The following is a 22,500-nucleotide window of genomic DNA, read 5'->3' on the forward strand; positions in this document are numbered from 1 at the left end:
AGGGTTTCAGAGACTACATAGCAGGCACCATGACAATGGGAGGACCAAGGATAGTAGTAGCAGTAATATATAACCCTCCACCAAATGACAGAAGACCCAGTCAAGAGTACGAAAACAACAACATGGCAGTTAACACTATAATTGAGAGGGCAGCCTCTGCTGCCTGTAGAAATAGATCCCACCTGCTCATCATGGGGGACTTCAATCACGGAAGGATTGATTGGGAGAACAAGGAACCGCATGGAGGCGAGGATACGTGGAGAGCCAAACTACTGGAGGTGGTGACTAGAAACGTCTTAACCCAGCATGTCAGAGAACCCACAAGGATGAGAGGAAATGACGAACCAGCGAGACTCGACCTGGTCTTCACCCTGAACGACTCTGACATAAGAGAAATAGGTTTTGAGGCCCCAGTAGGAATGAGCGACCACAGTGTATTGGTGTTTGAGTACCTGATTGAAGAAGGGTTATTGAACTCGAGGAGGGATACCGAAACCAAAAGGTTAGCTTACCGAAAGGGAAACTATGAGGAGATAAGAAAATTCCTAACAGATATAGCATGGGAAACAGAGCTCAGGGAAAAGACGGCCCAAGATATGATGGACTACATCACGCAAAAATGCAAGGGCGCAGCAAACAAGTTTGTCCCAGCCCCAAAGGAAAACGGTGAAATGAAGATGAAAAACCCATGGTTTAATCAGAGATGTAGGCTAGCTAAGCAGCAAAGTAAAAGAGCATGGAGAAACTATAGGAATAGCAAAACACTTGAGAGCAGAGAAAGATACCAGAATGCCAGGAATGAATATGTCAGGAGGAGAAAAGAGGCAGAAAGACAAAACGAAAATGACATCGCAAGCAAGGCAAAGATTCAGCCTAAATTGCTGCATAGCCACATTAGGAGAAAAACAACAGTAAAGGAACAGGTTATGAAATTAAGGATAGGGGCAGAAGGATTCACTACAAACGACAAGGAAGTGTGTGAGGAACTGAATAAGAAATTCCAAGAGGTCTTCACCTTAGAGCAAGGACAAATCCCAGAGATAAGAGAGGAAATAGCTAACCAGGAACCACTGGAAGAGTTTGAGATTACCAGCGGGGAAGTAAGGAAGTGTTTACCTGAGTTGGATGTGACAAAGGCTATAGGCCCAGATGGAATCTCCCCTTGGATACTAAAGGAAGGAGCAGAAGAACTGTGCCTCCCACTCTCCATAGTGTATAAGAAATCACTGGCAACAGGGGAACTGCCAGAAATTTGGAAAGCAGCTAACGTAGTCCCGATATACAAGAAAGGGGATAGACAGGAGGCACTGAATTACAGGCCAGTGTCCCTAACCTGCATACCATGCAAGCTGATGGAGAAGATTGTGCGAAGAAAGCTAGTGGAGCACCTGGAGCGAAAGAACTTTGTAACACAGCATCAACATGGATTCAGGAATGGCAGGTCCTGCCTCACAGGGTTACTTGAATTCTACGACCAGGCAACAAAAATAAGGCAAGAAAGAGAAGGATGGGCAGACTGCATATTTTTGGATTGTCAGAAAGCCTTTGATACAGTGCCACACAAGAGGCTAGTGAAAAAGCTGGAGATGCAGGCTGGAGTGAAAGGGAAGGTACTCCGTTGGATACAGGAGTACCTAAGCAACAGGAGACAACGAGTCAGTGTGAGGGGTGAGGTCTCAGACTGGCGAGACGTTACGAGTGGAGTCCCGCAGGGGTCAGTCCTTGGACCTATACTGTTTCTGATATATGTAAATGATCTCCCAGAGGGTATAAAATCGGTTCTCTCAATGTTTGCCGATGATGCAAAAATTATGAGGAGGATTGAAACTGAGGACGATAGTAGGAGGCTACAAGATGACCTAGACAGACTGAGTGAATGGTCTAACAAATGGCTGTTGAAGTTCAACCCGAGTAAATGCAAAGTAATGAAACTAGGCAGTGGAAATAGGAGGCCAGACACAGGATACAGAATAGATGAAGTACTTAATGAAACGAACAGAGAGAAAGATCTAGGAGTTGATATCACACCAAACCTGTCTCCTGAAGCCCACATAAAAAGAATAACGTCCGCGGCATATGCGAGGCTGGCTAACATCAGAACAGCGTTCAGGAACCTGTGTAAGGAATCATTCAGAATCTTGTACACCACATATGTAAGACCAATCCTGGAGTATGCGGCGCCAGCATGGAGCCCGTACCTTGTCAAGCACAAGACGAAGCTGGAAAAAGTTCAAAGGTATGCCACTAGACTAGTCCTAGAACTAAGAGGCATGAGTTACGAGGAAAGGCTGCGGGAAATGCACCTTACGACACTAGAAGACAGAAGAGTAAGGGGAGACATGATCATAACCTACAAAAACCTCAGAGGAATCGACCGGGTAAACAAGGATAAACTATTCAACACTGGTGGGACGCGAACAAGGGGACACAGGTGGAAACTGAGTACCTACATGAGCCACAGAGACGTTAGAAGGAACTTTTTCAGTGTCAGAGTAGTTAACGGATGGAATGCATTAGGCAGTGATGTGGTGGAGGCTGACTCCATACACAGTTTTAAATGTAGATATGATAGAGCCCAGTAGGCTCAGGAATCTGTACACCAGTTGATTGACAGTTGAGAGGCGGGACCAAAGAGCTAAAGCTCAACCCCCGCAAACACAACTAGGTGAGTACACACACACACACACACACAATTGGTTCTATCCCAAGTTCTTTCCCAAGAGGCAGACAAGAGGAGCTCCAGCATATTTCAACAATTCTAAGTATTGTAGTACAGGATGATGATAGTGAGTGGTGTCCCAGAGAACATAAAGGTATAGTGCATTTGAAAAATATGTGAGATAAAAGGAATGTGCTAAGGGAAGTGAAAGTTGGATGAGAAAAAGTTGCCCTAGTGTTTCCAGTGCAGAGAGGAACATTCAAGATGGCTGCCGGCAAGAGGAAATACAAAACAGAGCTTGATTTTGCTGGATTCAGTGAAGGAAGCATTGATATAACCAGTCTATACAACAAGTTGGTAAAATTAGATACTATAGTGATCTCTCATGTAAAAATAATTAGTAAATTGAAAGAAAGTAATGACCATTTAAATAGCAAAGTTGTATGTCTTGAGGGTGTAGTGAAAGACTTGTGCACGGATAAGATTCAATTGGAAACAAATTGAAAAACCATGGAAGAAGAAAATAGACTCTTAAAAATAGCTTTGGAAGAAGTTAAAGTAAATTTAAACATAAATGACTACAATAGGTTAGGTAAGGAAATTCAACAGGAGAAACAGCTTTTGTCAGCACAGATGGAGGAAGTTACACAGGGAATAGAACAGTGCAAGAAAGATATGCAACTCACTTATGCACAAGTGGCCAAGGAGAAGGAAAAAATTGAAGAAGCAGTAAAGGAAGTCAAACACTGCAGCAACCAAGATAAAACAAACATTATGCTGGAAGTGAGAATAGAATTGGCATCTAACCCGAAGTTGGTGCAAAACACAGTTGATCGGAGTAAGTCCCTGATCATTTTTGGCTGCAAAGAAAAGGAGATAATATCTAGGTCAGAAAGAGCTGTAGAAGAAACAAAAGTAGTAGATAAAATTGTTGGCCTCGTGGAAGGTCTTACAACCATAGAGAATGTGTGCGACTACAGGAGAATAGGCAGGTACGTAAAAGGGAAAGATCGACCTTTGAGGATCACTCTAAATGGTGCCAAACAGATGGAAGAAGTACTAAGGAATGCTAGAAAATTACAAAGTGATGAGGACGGGAAAGTGTGGTCGTTAAGACGAGATCTTTCAAAAAAAGATAGAGAGAAGCTAAAACTGAACCTCGCCGAGGCAAAACGTTTAAATGAGAGCAGGAATGAAGAAGAAATAAATTCTTTTTTCTACAAAGTGATAGGGGTAGGCAGACCAGTAAAGTGGTACATAAAGGCAAACCAACTAAATCATTAGAGAGAGGGGGAGTGAAAAATAAGAAGAGGGGGAACAAGTTCCTGAAGATTGCATACACCAACATAGATGGAGTAAGATCGAAGATACTAGAGTTAAGTGATGTAATACAGCTGCAGACACCAGACATTGTTGCACTCACGGAGACAAAACTTGAAGATGTTATTTTAAATGAAGTCATATTCCCAAGGGGCTACTCAATTTTGAGACGGGACAGAAAAATTAAGAAAGGCGGTGGCGTTGCTGTGCTGGTGAAAGAACACCTAAAGGTGAATGAAATAATGACTGCCAATCCACAAGAAATTGACATAATACCACTAGAGATCTGCCATGAGGATGGTAAACTAATGACCATAAATGCATATAGTCCACCGTTAAGCAGCACATGGTCAAAGGAGAAGCTAGATAGTAAAAGAGAAGGTCTTATAACAATAATGAGAGAGATCATAGCAAGAGCGGATAACGATAGTTCACGACTGTTGATAGTCGGCGACTTCAACTTGAAAACCATAGACTGGGAAGCATATGAAGCTAAAACAGAAGATTTCTGGACCTGTAAATTTGTAGACCTCATCCTGGAAACATTCTTGTATCCTCCATGCTAGATTTGATATTTACCAGGAAGGAGGAAGAAATATTTGACATTCAGTACCTTCCTCCCTTGGGCAAGTGACCATGTCTTTTTGGGAATAAAGTATGCAATGCGTTATAATCTGGAAGAAAATATGAAGGTTGATGCAATTGAAAAACCTGACTATAGGAGAGGACATTATGGCAACCTTAGAATTTTTTTTAGTGGGTATAATTGGACAGACTTGTTGCTAGTCAAGGAAGTGAATGAGATGTATGTCAAGTTTTGTGAAATATATGATAAAGGCACAAAAAATTTATACCAAAACAGAAAAGCAGAACTTTGAAACAGGATTGGTTCAACAGAAAGTGCGAGAGGGCCAGAGACCAAAAGACACAAAAATGGAATCAATACAGGAAGAGGCCAAACCCCCAAACATACCAGCGATACAAAGATGCGAGAAACAACTACACGGCAGTGAGGAGAGAGGCAGAAAGAAATTTTGAAAAAGGGATTGCAGACAAATGTAAAACAGAACCAGGTCTATTCTATAAATTCATAAACAACAAATTGCAGGTAAAGGATAATATACAGAGGTTGAAAATGGGAAATAGATTCACGGAAAATGAAAAGGAAATGTGTGAAACATTAAGCGAAAAGTTCCAAAGTCTGTTTGTACAAAATGAAATCTTCAGGGAACCAGATACAATAAGAATTCCAGAGAACAACATAGAGCACATAGAGGTGTCTAGAGACGAAGTGGAAAAAATGCTCAAGAAGCTAAATAAGAACAAGGCAGTTGGTCCAGATGGAGTTTCACCATGGGTTCTGAGAGAATGTGCACCTGAGCTCAGCATTCCTCTTCAACTGATTTTTCAGGCATCCCTGTATACAGGAGTTGTAGCTGATGTGTGGAAAAAAGGCTAACATAGTTCCAATCTACAAAAGTGGAAGCAGGGAAGACCCCCTTAATTATAGACCGGTATCATTGACAAGTGTAATAGTCAAAATATTGGAAAAAAATAATTAAAACTAAATGGGTAGAACACCTGAAGAGAAATGAATTAATATCAGACAGACAGTATGGTTTTCGATCTGGAAGATCCTGTGTATCGAATTTACTCAATTTCTATGATCGAGCAACAGAGATATTACAGGAAATAGATGGTTGGGTTGACCGCATCTATCTGGACCTAAAAAAGGCTTTCGACAGAGTTCCACATAAGAGGTTGTTCTGGAAACAGGAAAATATTGGAGGGGTGACAGGTAAGCTTCTAACATGGAGGAAAAATTTTCTGACTGATAGAAAAATGAGGGCAGTGATCAGAGGCAATGTATCGGACTGGAGAAAAGTCACAAGTGGAGTACCACAGGGTTCAGTTCTTGCACCAGTGATGGTTATTGTCTACATAAATGATCTACCAATTGGTATACAGAATTATATGAACATGTTTGCTGATGATGCTAAGATAATAGGAAGGATAAGAAACTTAGATGATTGTCATGCCCTTCAAGATGACCTGGACAAAATAAGTATATGGAGCACCACTTGGCAAATGGAATTTAATGTTAATTAATGCCATGTTATGCAATGTGGAATAGGAGAACATAGATCCCACACAACCTATATATTATGTGAGAAATCTTTAAAGAATTCTGATAAAGAAAGAGATCTAGGGGTGGTTCTAGATAGAAAACTATCACCTGAGGACCACATAAAGAATACTGTGCGAGGAACTTATGCCACGCTTTCTAACTTCCGAATTGCTTTTAAATACATGGATGGCGATATACTAAAGAAACTGTTCACGACTTTTGTTAGGCCAAAGCTAGAATATGCAGCGGTTGTGTGGTGCCCATATCTTAAGAAGCACATCAACAAACTGGAAAAGGTGCAAAGACATGCTACTAAGTGGCTCCCAGAACTGAAGGGCAAGAGCTACGAGGAGAGGTTAGAGGCATTAAATATGCTAAAACTGGAAGACAGAAGAAAAAGAGGTGATATGATCACTACATACAAAATAGTAACAGGAATTGATAAAATAGACAGGGAAGATTTCCTGAGACCTGGAACTTTAAGAACAAGAGGTCATAGATATAAACTAGCTAAACACAGATGCCGAAGAAATATAAGAAAATTCACTTTCGCAAATAGAGTGGTAGACGGTTGGAACAAGTTAGGTGAGAAGGTGGTGGAGGCCAAGACCGTCAGTAGTTTCAAAGCGTTATATGACAAAGAGTGCTGGGAAGACGGGACACCACGAGCGTAGCTCTCATCCTGTAACTACACTTAGGTAATTACACATTACACACACACACACACACACTCGCCAAACACACACCACACACGACACACACACAAACAAACAAAACACTCACAAAACACAACAAACAAACAAACACATACCAAAGACATACACACATAACAAACACACACACACACCAAACACACACAAACATACCACACGCGAAAAATACCAACACAGACAAAAACACAACAAACACACATACCACACACAAACATGCCAAACACACACCCAAACATATCAAACTCTCGCTTTCTGTATGTCTCCGAATGTCTCTCCTTTTCTCCCTGTCTGTCTCTATCTTTTTAAATGCAATAAAGATATATATATACCTAGTAATTCCAATAATTAATAATTAGAATTAACTTTTTAAAAACCTTACCTCTAAAACGTTATATCGCAACTTAAAAACAGTTTATTAAAACGTTATGACCTCATGTTTTATAATCGTTCTTACAAATATTCAAAACACATGTGTAATGTGTATTTTAAAACGTGAATAAAACAATAAAATATTGTTTTGAAAACGGTTGAAAACGAGAAAATGTTTGGTGCAACCACCGTCTACACTCCCTACCACAATCTTTTACACTCACCACCACTACCGTCTGCACTCACCACCACAATCATCTACACTCAACATCACAACCAACTATGCACACCATCCTCCATCATCATAAGCCCCATCATCATTATGCCCCTCTCCCATCTTTACCAACCCCACCAAACTGGTGGGGTTGTGGCAACCAAAAATTGTTTCCTGGGATTTTATCTTGTGTCAAGTATCGAATAACTGCTCATGGTCACACCACAAAATGGCATTTACCACATTCAATTCTTGATTTTTAAAAGGAGGAAAGTAGGAACAGAATTCCTGGTTTCAATATATTTATTATTTGCCTAACCTTAAAATATAATGTTTAGGTATTTAATATTCACCATTAATCTGTTTTCCTTTTTCTGATATATAATATTTTGTCATTCCAGATAAAACCAAAAATTGAAGATAAAAAGACCATTTTAGAGAAACTTTTTATATAACTAATTGAAAGCAACTGTTCATCCTGACAATTATTTTATCAAACGAAATTTAACATTGATATAACATCAAATTTACACATTGAAATTTAAAATGAAAAGAAAAATTAATAATATATAAAGTCGGTATACAGAACAGGGAGAAAAGTCCTGTCTCAATTATGATTTGTGTTCATAGAATGTTTCGAATGTTACAAACCTGTGAAAACTTTGATTCCTTTTAGTTTATGAGTACATTCTTATTTGAAAAGTTTGACCCGTTTATATATCACATGAACAACATTGATCTCAGTTCATGTAATCTTCACACAATAACCAAAACCAGCATGAAACACTGAAGGAAGGGAACTCTCAGGAGAAAGCGTCAAGAAATTAAGACTATATAGCCATGAAACACTGAGTGTTGCTAGGAATGTCTAGTAAAGTTGTGTGAGGCACGAGTCATAAAGCCACCTCCTTCACATCGTCTGCCAGGATGCAGCACCCAGTAATCACTGAGAGAGACCTCTACAGATATAAGTACTACCTTGCTGTGACTAAGGCAGCAAGAGATGAAATAGCGGCTGTGTTCAATTGCTTATATACAGGGAACTATCCAATACTACCCCCAGCTCAGGATTGTAAAGCTAGTCAAAGGCTCAAGAGGTCTTTACATCCTCCTGAACAGGATATACTTGAGAACCACTCCTGTGCAGATAATTTTGATATCACCCTCTTGTATAAACTTCTACAACATGTATGTAACCTGGCTCCATATAACGACCCCAAATGGTGGACTCCTCCAGGGGCTCTGGAACCATCACTCGAGCACCTCCTCTACAAGCTCAAGACAATCAGAAATGAGGTAATACACGAAAGTATGACCATAACGACACAGCAAGACCTCGCGCATAAATTAACGAAGCTCAGTGACATAGTGTGGGAAATGTTGCAGGAGGCTCGGTCTTGGTGCAGAAGACACAATGTGGACGAGACACTTAATGTGGACGATCGATATCAGATATTCACAAATTATATTAGTGGACTAAGTGCAAAAATCAGAGAACCTTTGGATCCTTCAGATGTTGCGCTCATATCTCAGCTTCTCCGGGATTTAAATAAGATAAAAGGCCCAATCACAGAAAATATTAAAGTGAAAAGCAAGAAGGAGCTAACAACCTGGTACAAGGAGCATAAGATCGCTCCCTCACACTGGTTCATCCCCAACATTAACTACCATCAAAATTTAACTTTCATAAGACTGCGACAATCTGAAGATCCCGTCATAGGGGCAAGACACTACCCCATGGCTAAGGGCCAGGATATAAACTATGAAGACATCTTGAGTACGAGACGAGAGGACGGAAGAGTGCCTCAGTGTGTCCTCCTGACGGGGGAAGGTGGTATGGGCAAGACAACTTTACTCAAGCTCATCCTCAAGAAGTGGGTAGAGGACCCTGATGCCATACATCACCTGGGCACTGTGGACCTTGTTTTCTATGTACAGTGCAGGGACAAACATCTTAATACCTTCGATGGTCTCCTGCGCCAGTGGCTGCCTCAAACACTTCGTGATGTTGACTTCGAGCTGTTTAAAGAGATAATCTTGAGTTTAAATATATTAGTCCTGATTGACGGCTACGACGAGGTTAACGACCATTCAAGAAGGCTGGTGGAGGAGCTGTTGGACCTGCCTGGCAAGGATGTGAGGTTGGTGATAACCACACGGCCGGGGTGGGACCAACAACTGTCACAGCTTATCCCACACACCAGACCTCGCTGCAACATCCTCGTCTTGGGCATCACTCCAGAACGTCGCAATGAGTTTGCCGAGAGAATCATCAACAGTCTAGTGCAGGAAGAGAACCAACGAAGTGTCAGAGAGAGGTTTACCCAGCGGCTGGAGCAGGTGAGTGAATACCTCAACACTCCACTCACCTTGACCTTGTTGGTGCTGCTGTGCATCGAGGCCCCAGGAGAATTTAACAATCTCAACACAATCACTCAAGTCTATGAGAGGATTGTCAGCTTAAACAACAAGAAGCTGTTGGAATCTATACTCAGAACCCAACAGATGAATGACTTTAGCGTCGAATATAAAAATTTGATGCTGTTCTTTGAGGAGGTTAGTTTAAGAGGGATCAAGAGGCAGGAGTACGACCTTTGGCAGGAGACGGAAGTGGAGATTAAGAAGAAGTGTAAAACTCTAGGACTGCCGCAGGAGGTGGTCTTGTCCAATTATTTCACAAGAACCAGCTACCGTCGGGGCCTCAGTGTGGTGAGGGTGTTTGGCTATTTTCACACCAGGTACCAGGAGCATTGTGCTGGTAGGAGGCTGGTCACTCAGCTGATGTCAGAGGAACAGCTCGGCGACCAGGGAAACACCAACCTTGTGCACAAAGTACTGCTGGAGGGACAAAATGTGGTTGATATATCCAGATACCAGAACATCTTGCTCAGTGCTACCTGTGTGCTGAACGTTCGTGAATTGGAACAAAATTTTGCTTCTTGGATTATTGACCTTGTGTGGTGTAATGATCCTGAAGTGGATAACCTTTTAAAACACATAGTCGAGTCCCACAGCAACGAGCACATTATCAATGCTGTGTGTAAGAGGTTGCAAGATTGGAATTGTTGGAAGATAAAGTGTGTTGATTCATGTGCCGTTCTCCCGCTTGTTCTCAAGAGAGTGAGACCTGATTGCGAAATCGTGCTGGAGATCGAAAGTAGACTACAACCAAACCAACTAATGCCAGCACTGAGAGTTCTGATGACATTACCGATTACTGTAAACGTGCTTCTCTATGGTCACTACTATTGCAGAAATGACGATGACGATCTTTCAAATATATATTTAGAAACATTGACAGCTCCTGGCAGTAGGTGTACCTTAGAGAAGTTTGTGGGTCGATTGTCTGAGGCAGCCATACCCCACTTGCCTCCCACCCTCCGGAGCCTCGCCCTGCGCCTCACACTGCAGCAACTGCCCGTCCTCACACATCACCTGCCACTCCTTTGCCGTGTCACTGAACTAAGTAAATATTATTATTTTTATCCTTATAGTTTATTAGTAAACTGTAAAAAATAATCAATAAGATGTTTAAGCATCAGTTTTAATGTGTTTGACAATACATATGTTATTTATAGATAAAATAAATACTGAAATGGCAAAACCATCCAGAAATTATAAGCTTTCTAAACATCTGTTCCTAAATGTATTGTTATACATATTTCTACATTTTGTAACGAAGTTGTTCTGATCTTCAACTTTTAATGCTATTACCTCTTGCCTCATTTATTTTCCTCTTTTATTGACATTGAGTCATCTTATGCTAATAATAATATAGAAAACCGACACCATTATAGAGATAAAATTAACATTATTTTGCACAACATAGATTTCATATTAATAGTGTTTGATGCGGCACACTGAATCTAGATACCTCTTCCTCAACAAGATTAACTGCATGGTTTCTGACTTCATAACATTTTAGTGTTAAAATACTTGTATCCCTCTTTTAAATTTTTTTTAATGGTACCAAAGTGTAAAGTCTGAATCATACAATTTTGGAAAGACTTGATTTGATTCGTCAAATTCTTCATCCCTCAAGTTCTTTTGGAACACTACAGTATGCATTCCTGTTCTCTTGCAACTCTTACTTGCAGTTTAATTATAATTTTTACTGATATATGAAATTTTATATGCTCTTATATAAATTTATATTATTGAAACAATATTATATTAGACAATTATATTACTTTGGCTAAATAAATCAAATTTAATAATGGGTACGGCTGCACCCGGGTCTCTCCTCCCCCTCGTCTCCCTTCCATAGGTCCTGACTGCTATGTTACTTCCTTACCCCAAATACTTTGTGTGTGAAAATTGAGTGAGGAACCTCATTCAGATAGACAAGAATACATCATATTTTATAGAAATAGATGGACTGCTTCACATTTTTATTAAATATAAACAAGTGTAATTTTACTGTATACATAATCATATTGGTATAGTATCTAATGAAATGGCAGATTAAACAGCAAATTCTGCAATTTCAAAGGTGCTATTTGCTTTTAAAACTCATATATTTCAGACATTTAACCAATAATTCAATCATCCATAAACATATGGAAGAGAGAGAAAAACGTAACAATAAAAGGCTGTAAAATAATACGTGGCTCAAAAATTAATACATCCGAAGGCTGCCTGCATATCCATTTAGCATATAAAATGATTTGCTGTCTGTCCGTCCGTCGGAGGTTGAAAGCCAGATGGTTGTAGTTGGCTTTACACATCACTCTTAGGTGAAATTGAATTTTATGGGGAGGATCATAGGAGGATCAGGGTCGTGAACATGCTTATCTTTAATAAAGATTGGGTTCTATTGTGATAATTAACAACTCCTAAGAAATCAGGACCCAGATTCACTAAGCAGTTGCTCAAGTACTTACGAACGTGTGCATCTGTCCTCAACCTTTTACGGCTTTGGTTACATTTATTAAACAGTTTACAAGCATGAAAACTTGCCAATCAACTGTTGTTATTGTTATAAACAGCCTCCTGGTGCTTCGGAGCTCATTAACTGTTTAACAATTGTAAGCAAAGCCACCAAAGATTGGGAAAAGATGTACAGGTTCGTAAGTGCTTGCGTAACTGCTTCGTGAATCTGGGTCCTGAAATGTAGGATTGATTGTCCTTAGAGTGCTTTAAACAGTTTTGATTACATTTTGTGTTTCCTGGGATATATATTGAATGTTCTGAAAGAACGGAAGGAGGAAGTGAAAGAAAATAGAAGAGAAGGAGGTAGAGAGAATGGAAGTGAGTATGGGGTGATGGAGAAAGGAGGAGAGGGATAATTGGAAAGAGGAAGCATAGGAGGGAGGGAAGATGAATGGGATGGTAGGAGGCCGAATGAATGGAAAGGAGGAAGAAATGATGGGAAGGAGAGAGAATAGGAGCAATACAGGACGAAAGGAAGGACAAGGGAATGGGAGGGAAGGGACAAAATTGAGAGGGAAGGAAAAAAGTTGAGATGGATAAGAGATGGGGTGAACAAGAATGTTTTGGAGAGAGTAAGACAGACGACCAGACGAATGCTGGGATGGGGAACGTGTGTGCTGGGTGACACGGGGAAGGTGTGTGCTGGGTGAGACAAGGAAGGTGTGTGCTGGGTGTGACGGGGAAAGTGTGTGCTGGGTGTGACGGGGAAGGTGTGTGCTGGGTGTGACGAGGAAGGTGTGTGCTGGGTGAGACAAGGAAGGTGTGTGCTGGGTGAGATGAGGAAGGTGTGTGCTGGGTGAGACGGGGAAGGTGTGTGCTGGGTTAGAAGTGGAAGGTGTGTGCTGGGTGAGACGGGGAACGTGTGTGCTGGGTGAGACAAGGAAGGTGTGTGCTGGGTGTGACGGGGAAGGTGTGTGCTGGGTGTGACGAGGAAGGTGTGTGCTGGGTGAGACAAGGAAGGTGTGTGCTGGGTGTGACGGGGAAGGTGTGTGCTGGGTTAGAAGTGGAAGGTGTGTGCTGGGTGAGATGAGGAAGGTGTGTGCTGGGTGAGATGAGGAAGGTGTGTGCTGGGTGAGATGAGGAAGGTGTGTGCTGGGTTAGAAGTGGAAGGTGTGTGCTGGGTGAGATGAGGAAGGTGTGTGCTGGGTTAGAAGTGGAAGGTGCGTGTTGGGTGAGACGGGGAAGGTGTGTGCTGGGTGTGACGGGGAAGGTGTGTGCTGGGTGTGACGGGGAAGGTGTGTGCTGGGTGTGACGAGGAAGGTGTGTGCTGGGTGAGACAAGGAAGGTGTGTGTTGGGTGAGACAAGGAAGGTGTGTGCTGGGTGAGATGAGGAAGGTGTGTGCTGGGTTAGAAGTGGAAGGTGTGTGCTGGGTGAGACGGGGAAGGTGTGTGCTGGTTGAGACGGGGAAGGTGTGTGGTGGTTGAGACGGGGAAGGTGTTTGCTGAGTGCGACATGGAAGGTGAGTGCTGGGAGAAAAGAGGAAGGTGTGTGCTGGGTGAAAAGAGGAAGGTGTGTGCTGGGTGAAAAGAGGAAGGTGTGTGCTGGGTGAAAAGAGGAAGGTGCGTTGTTGCGGTCACTTATGGACCAGTAACCGGGTTCTTGATGGATGAACCACGTTTATAGTATCCGACCCAAAGTACGCTTTCAAGAATTGGTTATATAGTGCAATAAAGAGTAGAGGAGGATGAACAATACACAGTTCCCTCTTAGAGTATATTCACCAATATTTACACCTTCACCATTAAAAGGATATTAGATCAAATAGATTATGACTACACATATATATACAACCGTGTCACTTTCACGCAGGACACCTTTCAGTAGGCAGAGTTCATCAACTCCAGTGCTTCCACCTTGTAAACGGGTACTGATAAATACTGGCGAGTTCGCCTTTTACATGGGCCAGCCCACCGACACAATATCAAGTGGTGTCTACACCCCACTATCACCCTCCAGCTACTTGCTGTCAGACGACTTCAGCCACTCACTGATCGGGGTCACAAACAACCATGTACAGGGGGTAGCTAACCCCTGGCAGAAGTCACTAGCAACCGGCTAGCAGCACTTCGCTATAGGCACCTCACTGTCGTCCATTACTCTCCTAAGCCAATCCCGGAGTATACCGATTTCTACCAACACTGTGTAAATCAGCAGCTAACACACTGCTCCGATCGGCAATGGCTTACTTGGTCGTCTTCCCGGACCAAGCTGAGAGTACTTCGACTGCCCAAGGTAAACTGCCTTCCAAAGTACAACTGCCTCCACACATCACCTCTGTGGATACAAAAGGACGGTACACTGGGGAAACCATGAGGTAACACTCACTCACCGGGGAATTGACATTATGCTCTGTAGCACAACGGATTGCGCTGATCGTGACACGCCATCCACCAGAGGAGTGCAGACCCCATAGAGGGTGTTGACATTGCCACTCTACACTCCGACGATAGTGACGAGACTGTAACATGCGTGCTGGGAGAGATGGGGAAGGTGTGTGCTGGGTGTGACGGGGAAGGTGTGTGCTGGGTGTGATGGGGAAGGTGTGTGCTGGGTGTGACGGGGAAGGTGCGTGATGGGTGAGACAGAGAAGGTGCGTGATGGGTGAGACGGAGAAAGTGTGTGTTGGGTGAAACGAGGAAGATGGGTGCTGGGTGATACATGAAGGGTGTGTGCTGAATGAGACAAGGAAGGTGAGTGCTGGGTGAGAGGAAGAAATTGTGTGCTGTTTGAGACGAGGACAGAGTACAGGGTGATACATGGAAGGTGTGTGCTGATTGGGAAGAGGAAGCTGTGTGATGTGTGAGATGTGGAAAGTGTATTCAGTGTGAGACAGGGAAGGTGTGTGCTGGGTGAGACACTGAAGGTGACCCAGCACACACCTTCCTCGTTTCACCCAGCAAAAACCTTCCCTGTGTCCCACAGCACACACCTTCCTTATCTCACTCAACACACACCTTCCCCGTTTCACCCAGCACAGACCTTTCCTATCGCACCCAGCATATACCTTCCTCGTCTCACCCATCTAGCACACATCCTCCAAGTATCACCCAGCACACACTTTCTTCGTCTCACCCAGCACACACCTTCCTCGTCTCACCCAGCACTCACCTTCCTCGTCTCACCCAGCACACACCTTCCTCGTCTCACCCAGCACACACCTTCCTCGTCTCACCCAGCACACACCTTCCTCGTCTCGCCCAGCAAGCACCTTCCCTGCTTCCCTGTGTCACTAAGCACTCACCTTTCTCGTCTCACCCGGCAAACACCTCCCACTTCTCACCCAGCACACATCTTTGTATTACCCAGCACACACCCTCTAAGTATCACCCAGCACCAATGTGTCCAATCACCACCACTGTCCCCACTCACCACAACCACCACGACTATCTCAACTACCACAACCATCACCACCTTCTCCACTCGCTATCACCACAGTCTCCACCACCTCTATAACATTCTCCGCTCACCACCACCTCTACGAAACCTTGGACTGAGTGAGGCTGGGTGGCCGAAGAGGTTGGGTGGCAGGGTGGAAGGGTGGCCGTGGAGGTGGGGTGCCCGTTGAGGTCGGGTGGCCGAGGTGGTGGGGTGGCAGGGTGGCCGATGAGGTCGGGTAGCCGAGGAGGTGTGGTGGCAGGGTGGCCGAGGAGGTGGGGAGGCAGGGTGGCCGATGAGGTCGGGTAGCCGAGGAGGTGTGGTGGCAGGGTGGCCGAGGAGGTCGGGTGGCAGGGTGGCCGAGGAGGTCGTGTAGCCGAGGAGGTGTGGTGGCAGGGTGGCCGATGAGGTCGGGTGGCCGAGGAGGTGTGGTGGCAGAGTGGCCGAGGAGGTGTGGTGGCAGGGTGGCCGAGGAGGTGTGGTGGCAGGGTGGCCGAGGAGGTCGGGTGGCCGAGTAGGTGGGGTGGCAGTAGGGTTACGTAGTTTGATGGGGTAAGCGGTATAGACAGGCACCTCTCAACTTGTGGGTTGGGTGACGGTACACACTTGTGGGTATGTGGGGGGGGGGGGGGTGACACTAACACATTTGTATAATTTTGTGGTATATCACGGCACAATTTCCCGAGAACCAAGATATCTATTTTCCAAGGATATATTCATAAACACTTACACATGAGTCACTCCCCCTCGTCTGACCACACAACAACACACCTCCCCACCACCATAACTGTGGGAGCCCCCCACGGAGCTGGTGTGGCCCTCATTGCAGTTCAGATGATTCCACACTGCCGATCCACCTGTTTGATTGATTTTGGTTGCAATGGTTCATCCAGGGCACTAACCGGCACTCTGCTGCAGTTGTTGTTGTTGGTGGCAGTGGTGAAGAGTGACAGTGGTGGGGAGTGGTGAGTGGCAGTGGTGGAGAGTGGTGAGTGGCAGTGGTGGAGAGTGGTGAGTGGCAGTGGTGGAGAGTGGTGAGTGGCAGTGGTGGAGAGTGGTGTGGGGAATTCTGACTCATGGGACTTTATTTAATTTATTATTAACTAATTGATTAATTTAATGTAAATTTATTTATAGTGTATAATTTATTTATTTATTATTTCTTTCGATAGCTTAGTGGACTGTATGTATTTAAATTCTCCCACAAGTCATATCCCAACACAAGTATTGGGGGTTATATAATTATAGCACCCTATCAATCGAGAATTTATAAATTGACAGGAAATTTCTACTAAGGTTAGTTGATTAATCTACTGGTGTTAGTTTTGTACTCAGTCACCTTATCTGTTTTGAAGGCTTCAAGATGGGTACAGCTGTGTGATGCGAAGCCCATACCTTCAGTCAGGTATGGGCCTCGTGGCCTATGGCGTCTGTTCTCACGTGATGCAACCAGTTGAGGTCGCTTGGTTCCCTGGTGACCACAGAAGATCTGCCGGAAGAATACAATATAACAACGGCAAATATACTTCCTATCACAGATATGGCACATTCAAAATTATGGTTGTTATTAAGTGATTGTGAGGGGCTCACCCTGTTTTGGTGGGGTGAGCCCCTCACCCCACCAAAGCCCCTGCCTCCTAACCAAAATGTCATTAATAATATTAATAGGCCTAGTAATAAAATTTGGACTGTTTTCAATAAACTGGATACGAGTTACTCTCGTTATTTAGAGGTTGCGGTAACTGAAGTACGTAGGGATGGGTCGGGTTACGAGTGCAAACGTAGCTGCTTCTTTGTGCTTCCTCACGAGAGCAATACTGTTTCAACAATGGCCGCCTCCCTCCTCCTTCCTGGCTGGTGACGCCACTAGAACCGGTTCAATTTCGGTTTACTTATGGCCAAAGGTAAGGAGGCATTGATTTTATTGATTGTTTTATTTGATCAAGTCACAGGGAAGTGTTTTTTATTGTTTATAATGCTGGATTGTTTTTTTTAATGGTTGTTGATATTTTATTAATATATTTTCTGGTGACGTGGCAATATATATCCCATATTTAAGGGATAATTCCACTATAATCTCGTTTTCTTTGAACGAGTTATTAAATTAATTTGTATTAGTATGGCTTAATGGATTAGTAAAATAACAGAAACGCTATTAATTGAATATTGTAATTAAGATTTTTAAAGGAGGTCGGTTTTTTCCCGACAAGATTCCCGGTGGAGAAACACGGGTCGAAGGTCACTGTTTAGAACTGACGAACACTGATACTCCTCCTAAGAATTATTAAATTAATTTTGATGTTAGTGGTTAGTTGCACATTTGTGCGTCAATTTGTACAGGATGGATGTCCTGTACTAGAGTTGCAGGGGTGGGAGGTCTCTAAATGCTTCATTTCCTGCTAACTCTTGTGAGACTAAATTGGTTGCCTAATTAAATTATATTTTATCTAGAGGACTGAATGTGATCAATCATTACAGACAATTATGCTTCTGGGACTGCAGGGTTATCAAAGACATTGGTTGAAGTGACTTGTAGCTTGTTCAGGTTACTGGTCACTGATTAACCGCTGTGACCCATAAAATATATATTGACTAATTAATAATTGTATCAAAATCAATCATCGATTTAGAGTTTAGATATTCTCAGCTAGGCTACCTAATTTGTTGGAGTTTATTTGCTGATAAAATTATTAAATTATTTTGGTTGAATTAATTCAGAGGATTGAATGTATGCAATCTTTAAAGTGAAGGATGGTTTTGAGACTGCAGTGGGATCAGTGACATTTGTCGCAGTGACTTGTAGTTGATCAAGCTACTAATCACCGATGTGCCATTGAAGCCTCATGAGCTTCATCTTTAAATGAAGATATTAAGAGCAACTTCTGTTGGTATGTGGTCAGTTGTATTCTCTGGTATTTTACTAGTTTCATTATCAGCTGACAATTTTATAGTTTCTATTTGGATGATTTATTTGTAGGCATTGGGCTCCTCAGGCGTAATACTGGGCCTGTGAGTGACTTGCCTCCTGCAGAATTTAACAGGTTTATTCCCTGATATTTGGTTGGACTAATGATGAATTTGAAGTAATAATCTGCTCCTACAAGAATTCCTATGTTGGAGAGGGGGATCAGATTTAATTTTGTCTGCCAATTTGATTCCTTCTTTTCTTAGAAATGTGGCAGTAGCTTTTAGACCCTTTACTTGTAGGTCTGTAGGAATTCTATCCACCACGATGGCTTGTATTTGGTCGTAGCCGCCTAAACGTTTTAATGGTTGTACCACCTGGTAGACTTGAGGCCCTGTATTTCCCAGGAACCCCGAAATATTAATGTTACCTGGGTTACAGGCTTTAATTTTAGATCATCTTCCACCTGTTTAGTGACAAATGTTCTTTGAGACCCTTGGTCAAACAACCCATGGGTTTGGACCCTGGCCACTTTAGTTTTGATGATAAGTTGTGCAGTAGGCAAAGTCGCATAATTTCTTGACTTTGTTGATAGGACAGTGATGTTTTGTTGTACCTTGCAGTACTGTACTGTATTGGGAATGTTATCTTCCACCTTGGGTTTTGGAGACTTTAATTTGGTGTCTTTACACAATGTTGACACTTGTTACACCTTTTGCAGGTGTGTAGTTGGGTCTCACATTCATTGGTGTTGTGTTTCCCGAGGTACCTCGTGCAAATTTGCAACTCTTGGAGTCGTTTGACACGGGCGTCACGATCAGGATATTTGCTGCAGTGGTAAATGGAAAGTTCCTCTTGACAGAACAACCATGTCCTCCATCCTTCAGCACCTCTTGGAGTTACTGTCACCTTGGGTGGCACAGTAACTGTAGGCTTGGAGTGTCCCACTGTATAAGTATCAACACTGCCATTGTTCCAATTTGGTGTGGTGATAGACTGTTTAGATTTAGTTGGAGTACTTGTACTCTTGTGTTAATTATTATTAATTGGGTCCTCCACAGACTTCGTCGGTTTAGACTTGTCAGTTGAAAAATCGTTGTTAGTACTACTGTCTCATATGCTCTCACTCGGTTCACTGTCATCCTCAACTCATCAAATATTTCATCCAGGGTGAATATATCTGTCCGATAATGAGAACAGATGGAGGCTAGAATTTCTTTGGGTAATTTTCTCTGAATCTCTAATTTTAACATCCATTTTGCTCTAGGTACATCTGCCTTGACAGCAAGTGCTTTGACTAGAGACTGTACTTGGAGTCTAAATTCTTAAGGAGCTACAGGTGTTGTTTCTGGTGTTGGTATTTCTCTCAGTTTATAGTAAAGGTTAGCTAGATCAATTTCTTTGTTACTATAGTTTTCTAACAACTGTATGGCCGTATCGTAGTCGTCATCACTTGAAATCAGATTATCAATAAAAGCCTTTGCTTCTTCCTAAAGGGTACTTCGCAAATAAAGGAATTTATTTGTTTTGTTACTGGAACTATTAGAGTTTGCTAGTAAATCGAACGTGTTCCAGTAAAATTCAAATTTTTTGTCATCTCTGCCATGAAATTGAGGTAAATCAATGACAGGAAGACGAACTGCATTGAATGGTTCAGATGTATTAGCTCCACTTGTTGGTAGAGTATTTTGAGAGACAGAGTTTATATATAATTGTTCTAAGAATTATATTAATTTATCAAGATGATCTTGGACATCCTCCTCATATTGTGCCGTTTCGGCATGGAAGGTGTCTACTTTGTCTGCCTCAGCATTTTCTTGAATGAGGATTTGAAGACAATTATTTGCAGCCTCATTAGTTCTTTGTAATTTTTGTTAAGCTACCTCTATGTGGCTTTCAAGTACTTTGGGTGTCACATTTTACTGAATTAATTGATCACACTTGTATAATTGTTGAGTCACAGCTTTGTAACACATGTGATCTGAGGTACAACATACTGTTACTAGACATTTCGTCTGTTTCACAGGTTGCTGAATTTAGTTTCGTTGGCCCCATGATTTCGTAGTGAAAGTAACTGGGGGTATTGGTTCATCAATTTTGAGCAATTACTTAGAAATAATAGGTTTGGGTTAATTCCTAATCACTAGGCTTGACTCCTACCTCCTGTAGAGGTTGGCACATAAAATATTAAATTGAATATATAAAATTATTTGAGTGATAATCAAGTATTACTATAGGATTTCCCGCAAGCTAGCTCATCATTATCGCCGTTGGGTGCATAGCAACACTTCTTATCACTCAAAGATGAAATAATTACTTATAAATGGTTATACGGTAATATAGGATAATGTAAGTTGAGTATATGTGCATCACAACTCTTGATGCAAATGATTGAATCCCACCCAATTTTGGGTCTGCATAATTGTTTAAATGTTGCTTGGCAGGACAAATTTTAGTTCAGCTCTAGACAAGTAATAATATCCTACCCTGATACTGTTCAGCAGAAGTAATTGGATTGGACTAGTTTGAACAATATTTAGTTCAAAACCAGCCCAATATTGTCCTATCCAGCATAAGAGTTGGCAAAAGTAATTACATATTATGTGCAGTAAATAAAATGGTGCAATATTTGTATTTGATTTTTTTTTATATTAAATGATTCTCTTATTTAGAGAAATGTTTATATAATTAGTATTGGTCATCAACTCTGTTATTTAATTAGATTTTGTTAATTTGTTAGTGACCCTAACACGAAATTGATCCACACAATTGTCGTATAAATATACGTGAAAGTATAGTCACAATTTGGTTAGATGTAATTTGTACGTCAACTCCACAGAATTATAACATCCCAAAACGTTAACTTTGGCGATGCACAGTTTTACTACATACCGTATTTATTTATATTATATATTTATTTATTTAGCTCCTATTTTACCTATATTAAGGTTTGGAACAATAATTGTATAATAACACTAACACTACTGCATGTACTAAGTGTGAGAATTTATGAGGAACGTTACTGGTAAATTAGCAGTCTGCTTCTACTGCTGATTATTTTTTAAATTATCGATTGGCACTGATTCTTATCTGTTTGGATCATAATCATGATCCCTGGTTCGAATGACCAAAACATTAGTTTTGGTCAAACTCTATCAATCGAGAATTTATCTATTGACAGGAAATTTGTACTAAGGTTAGTTGATTAATCCACTGGTGTTAGTTTTGTACTCAGTCACCTTATCTGTTTTGAAGGCTTCAAGATGGGTACAGCTGTGGGATGCTTGAGCAATCAGCCAGGTATGGGCCTCGTGGCCTATGGCGTCTGTTCTCACATGATACAACCAGTTGAGGTCGCTTGGTTCCCTGGTGACCACAGAAGATCTGCCGGAAGAATACAATATAACGACAGCAAATATACTTCCTATCACAGATATGGCACATTCAAAATTATGGTTGTTATTAAGTGATTGTGAGGGGCTCACCCTGTTTTGGGGGGTCTTCCGCCTCCTAACCGGAATATCATTAATTATATTAATAGGCCTTAGTAGTAGTACCAACCAGACACGAGGTACTCTCGTTATTTAGAGGATGCGGTAACTGAAGTACGTAGGGATGGGTCGGGTTACGAGTGCAAACGTAGCTGCTTCTTTGTGCTTCCTCACGAGAACAATGCTGTTTCAACAATGGCCGCCTCCCTCCTCCTTCCTGGCTGGTGACGCCACTAGAACCGGTTCAATTTTTATGCCAAAGGTAGGGAGGCGTTGATTTTATTGTTTCATTTGATTCAGTCACAAGGAACAGTTATTTATTGTTTATAATGCTGGACTGGGTTTTTTAATGAATTTTTATATATTAATTAATATATTTTCTGGTGATGTGGC

General features: G+C 42.0%; 1 protein-coding gene across 3 annotated transcripts in view; it reads left to right on the forward strand.

Moving 5' to 3' along the window:
* Positions 1–8,112: 8,112 nt before the first annotated feature.
* The window catches only part of LOC138350675 (uncharacterized), a 26,686-nt gene continuing 12,298 nt past the window's right edge, over positions 8,113–22,500 (forward strand). For 2 of the 3 annotated variants that reach the window (XM_069301898.1, XM_069301899.1), the window contains exon 1: positions 8,113–10,869. In XM_069301898.1, the coding sequence (XP_069157999.1) occupies positions 8,331–10,869 (2,539 nt within the window). In that variant the 5' untranslated portion in view covers positions 8,113–8,330. Of the gene's footprint in view, positions 10,870–17,066; positions 17,616–22,500 lie in introns of all 3 variants that reach the window. The other variant, XR_011222202.1, reaches the window with a different exon arrangement.

The sequence above is a fragment of the Procambarus clarkii genome, chromosome 46 (assembly GCF_040958095.1).
Source record: "Procambarus clarkii isolate CNS0578487 chromosome 46, FALCON_Pclarkii_2.0, whole genome shotgun sequence".
Lineage (NCBI taxonomy): Eukaryota > Metazoa > Arthropoda > Malacostraca > Decapoda > Cambaridae > Procambarus > Procambarus clarkii.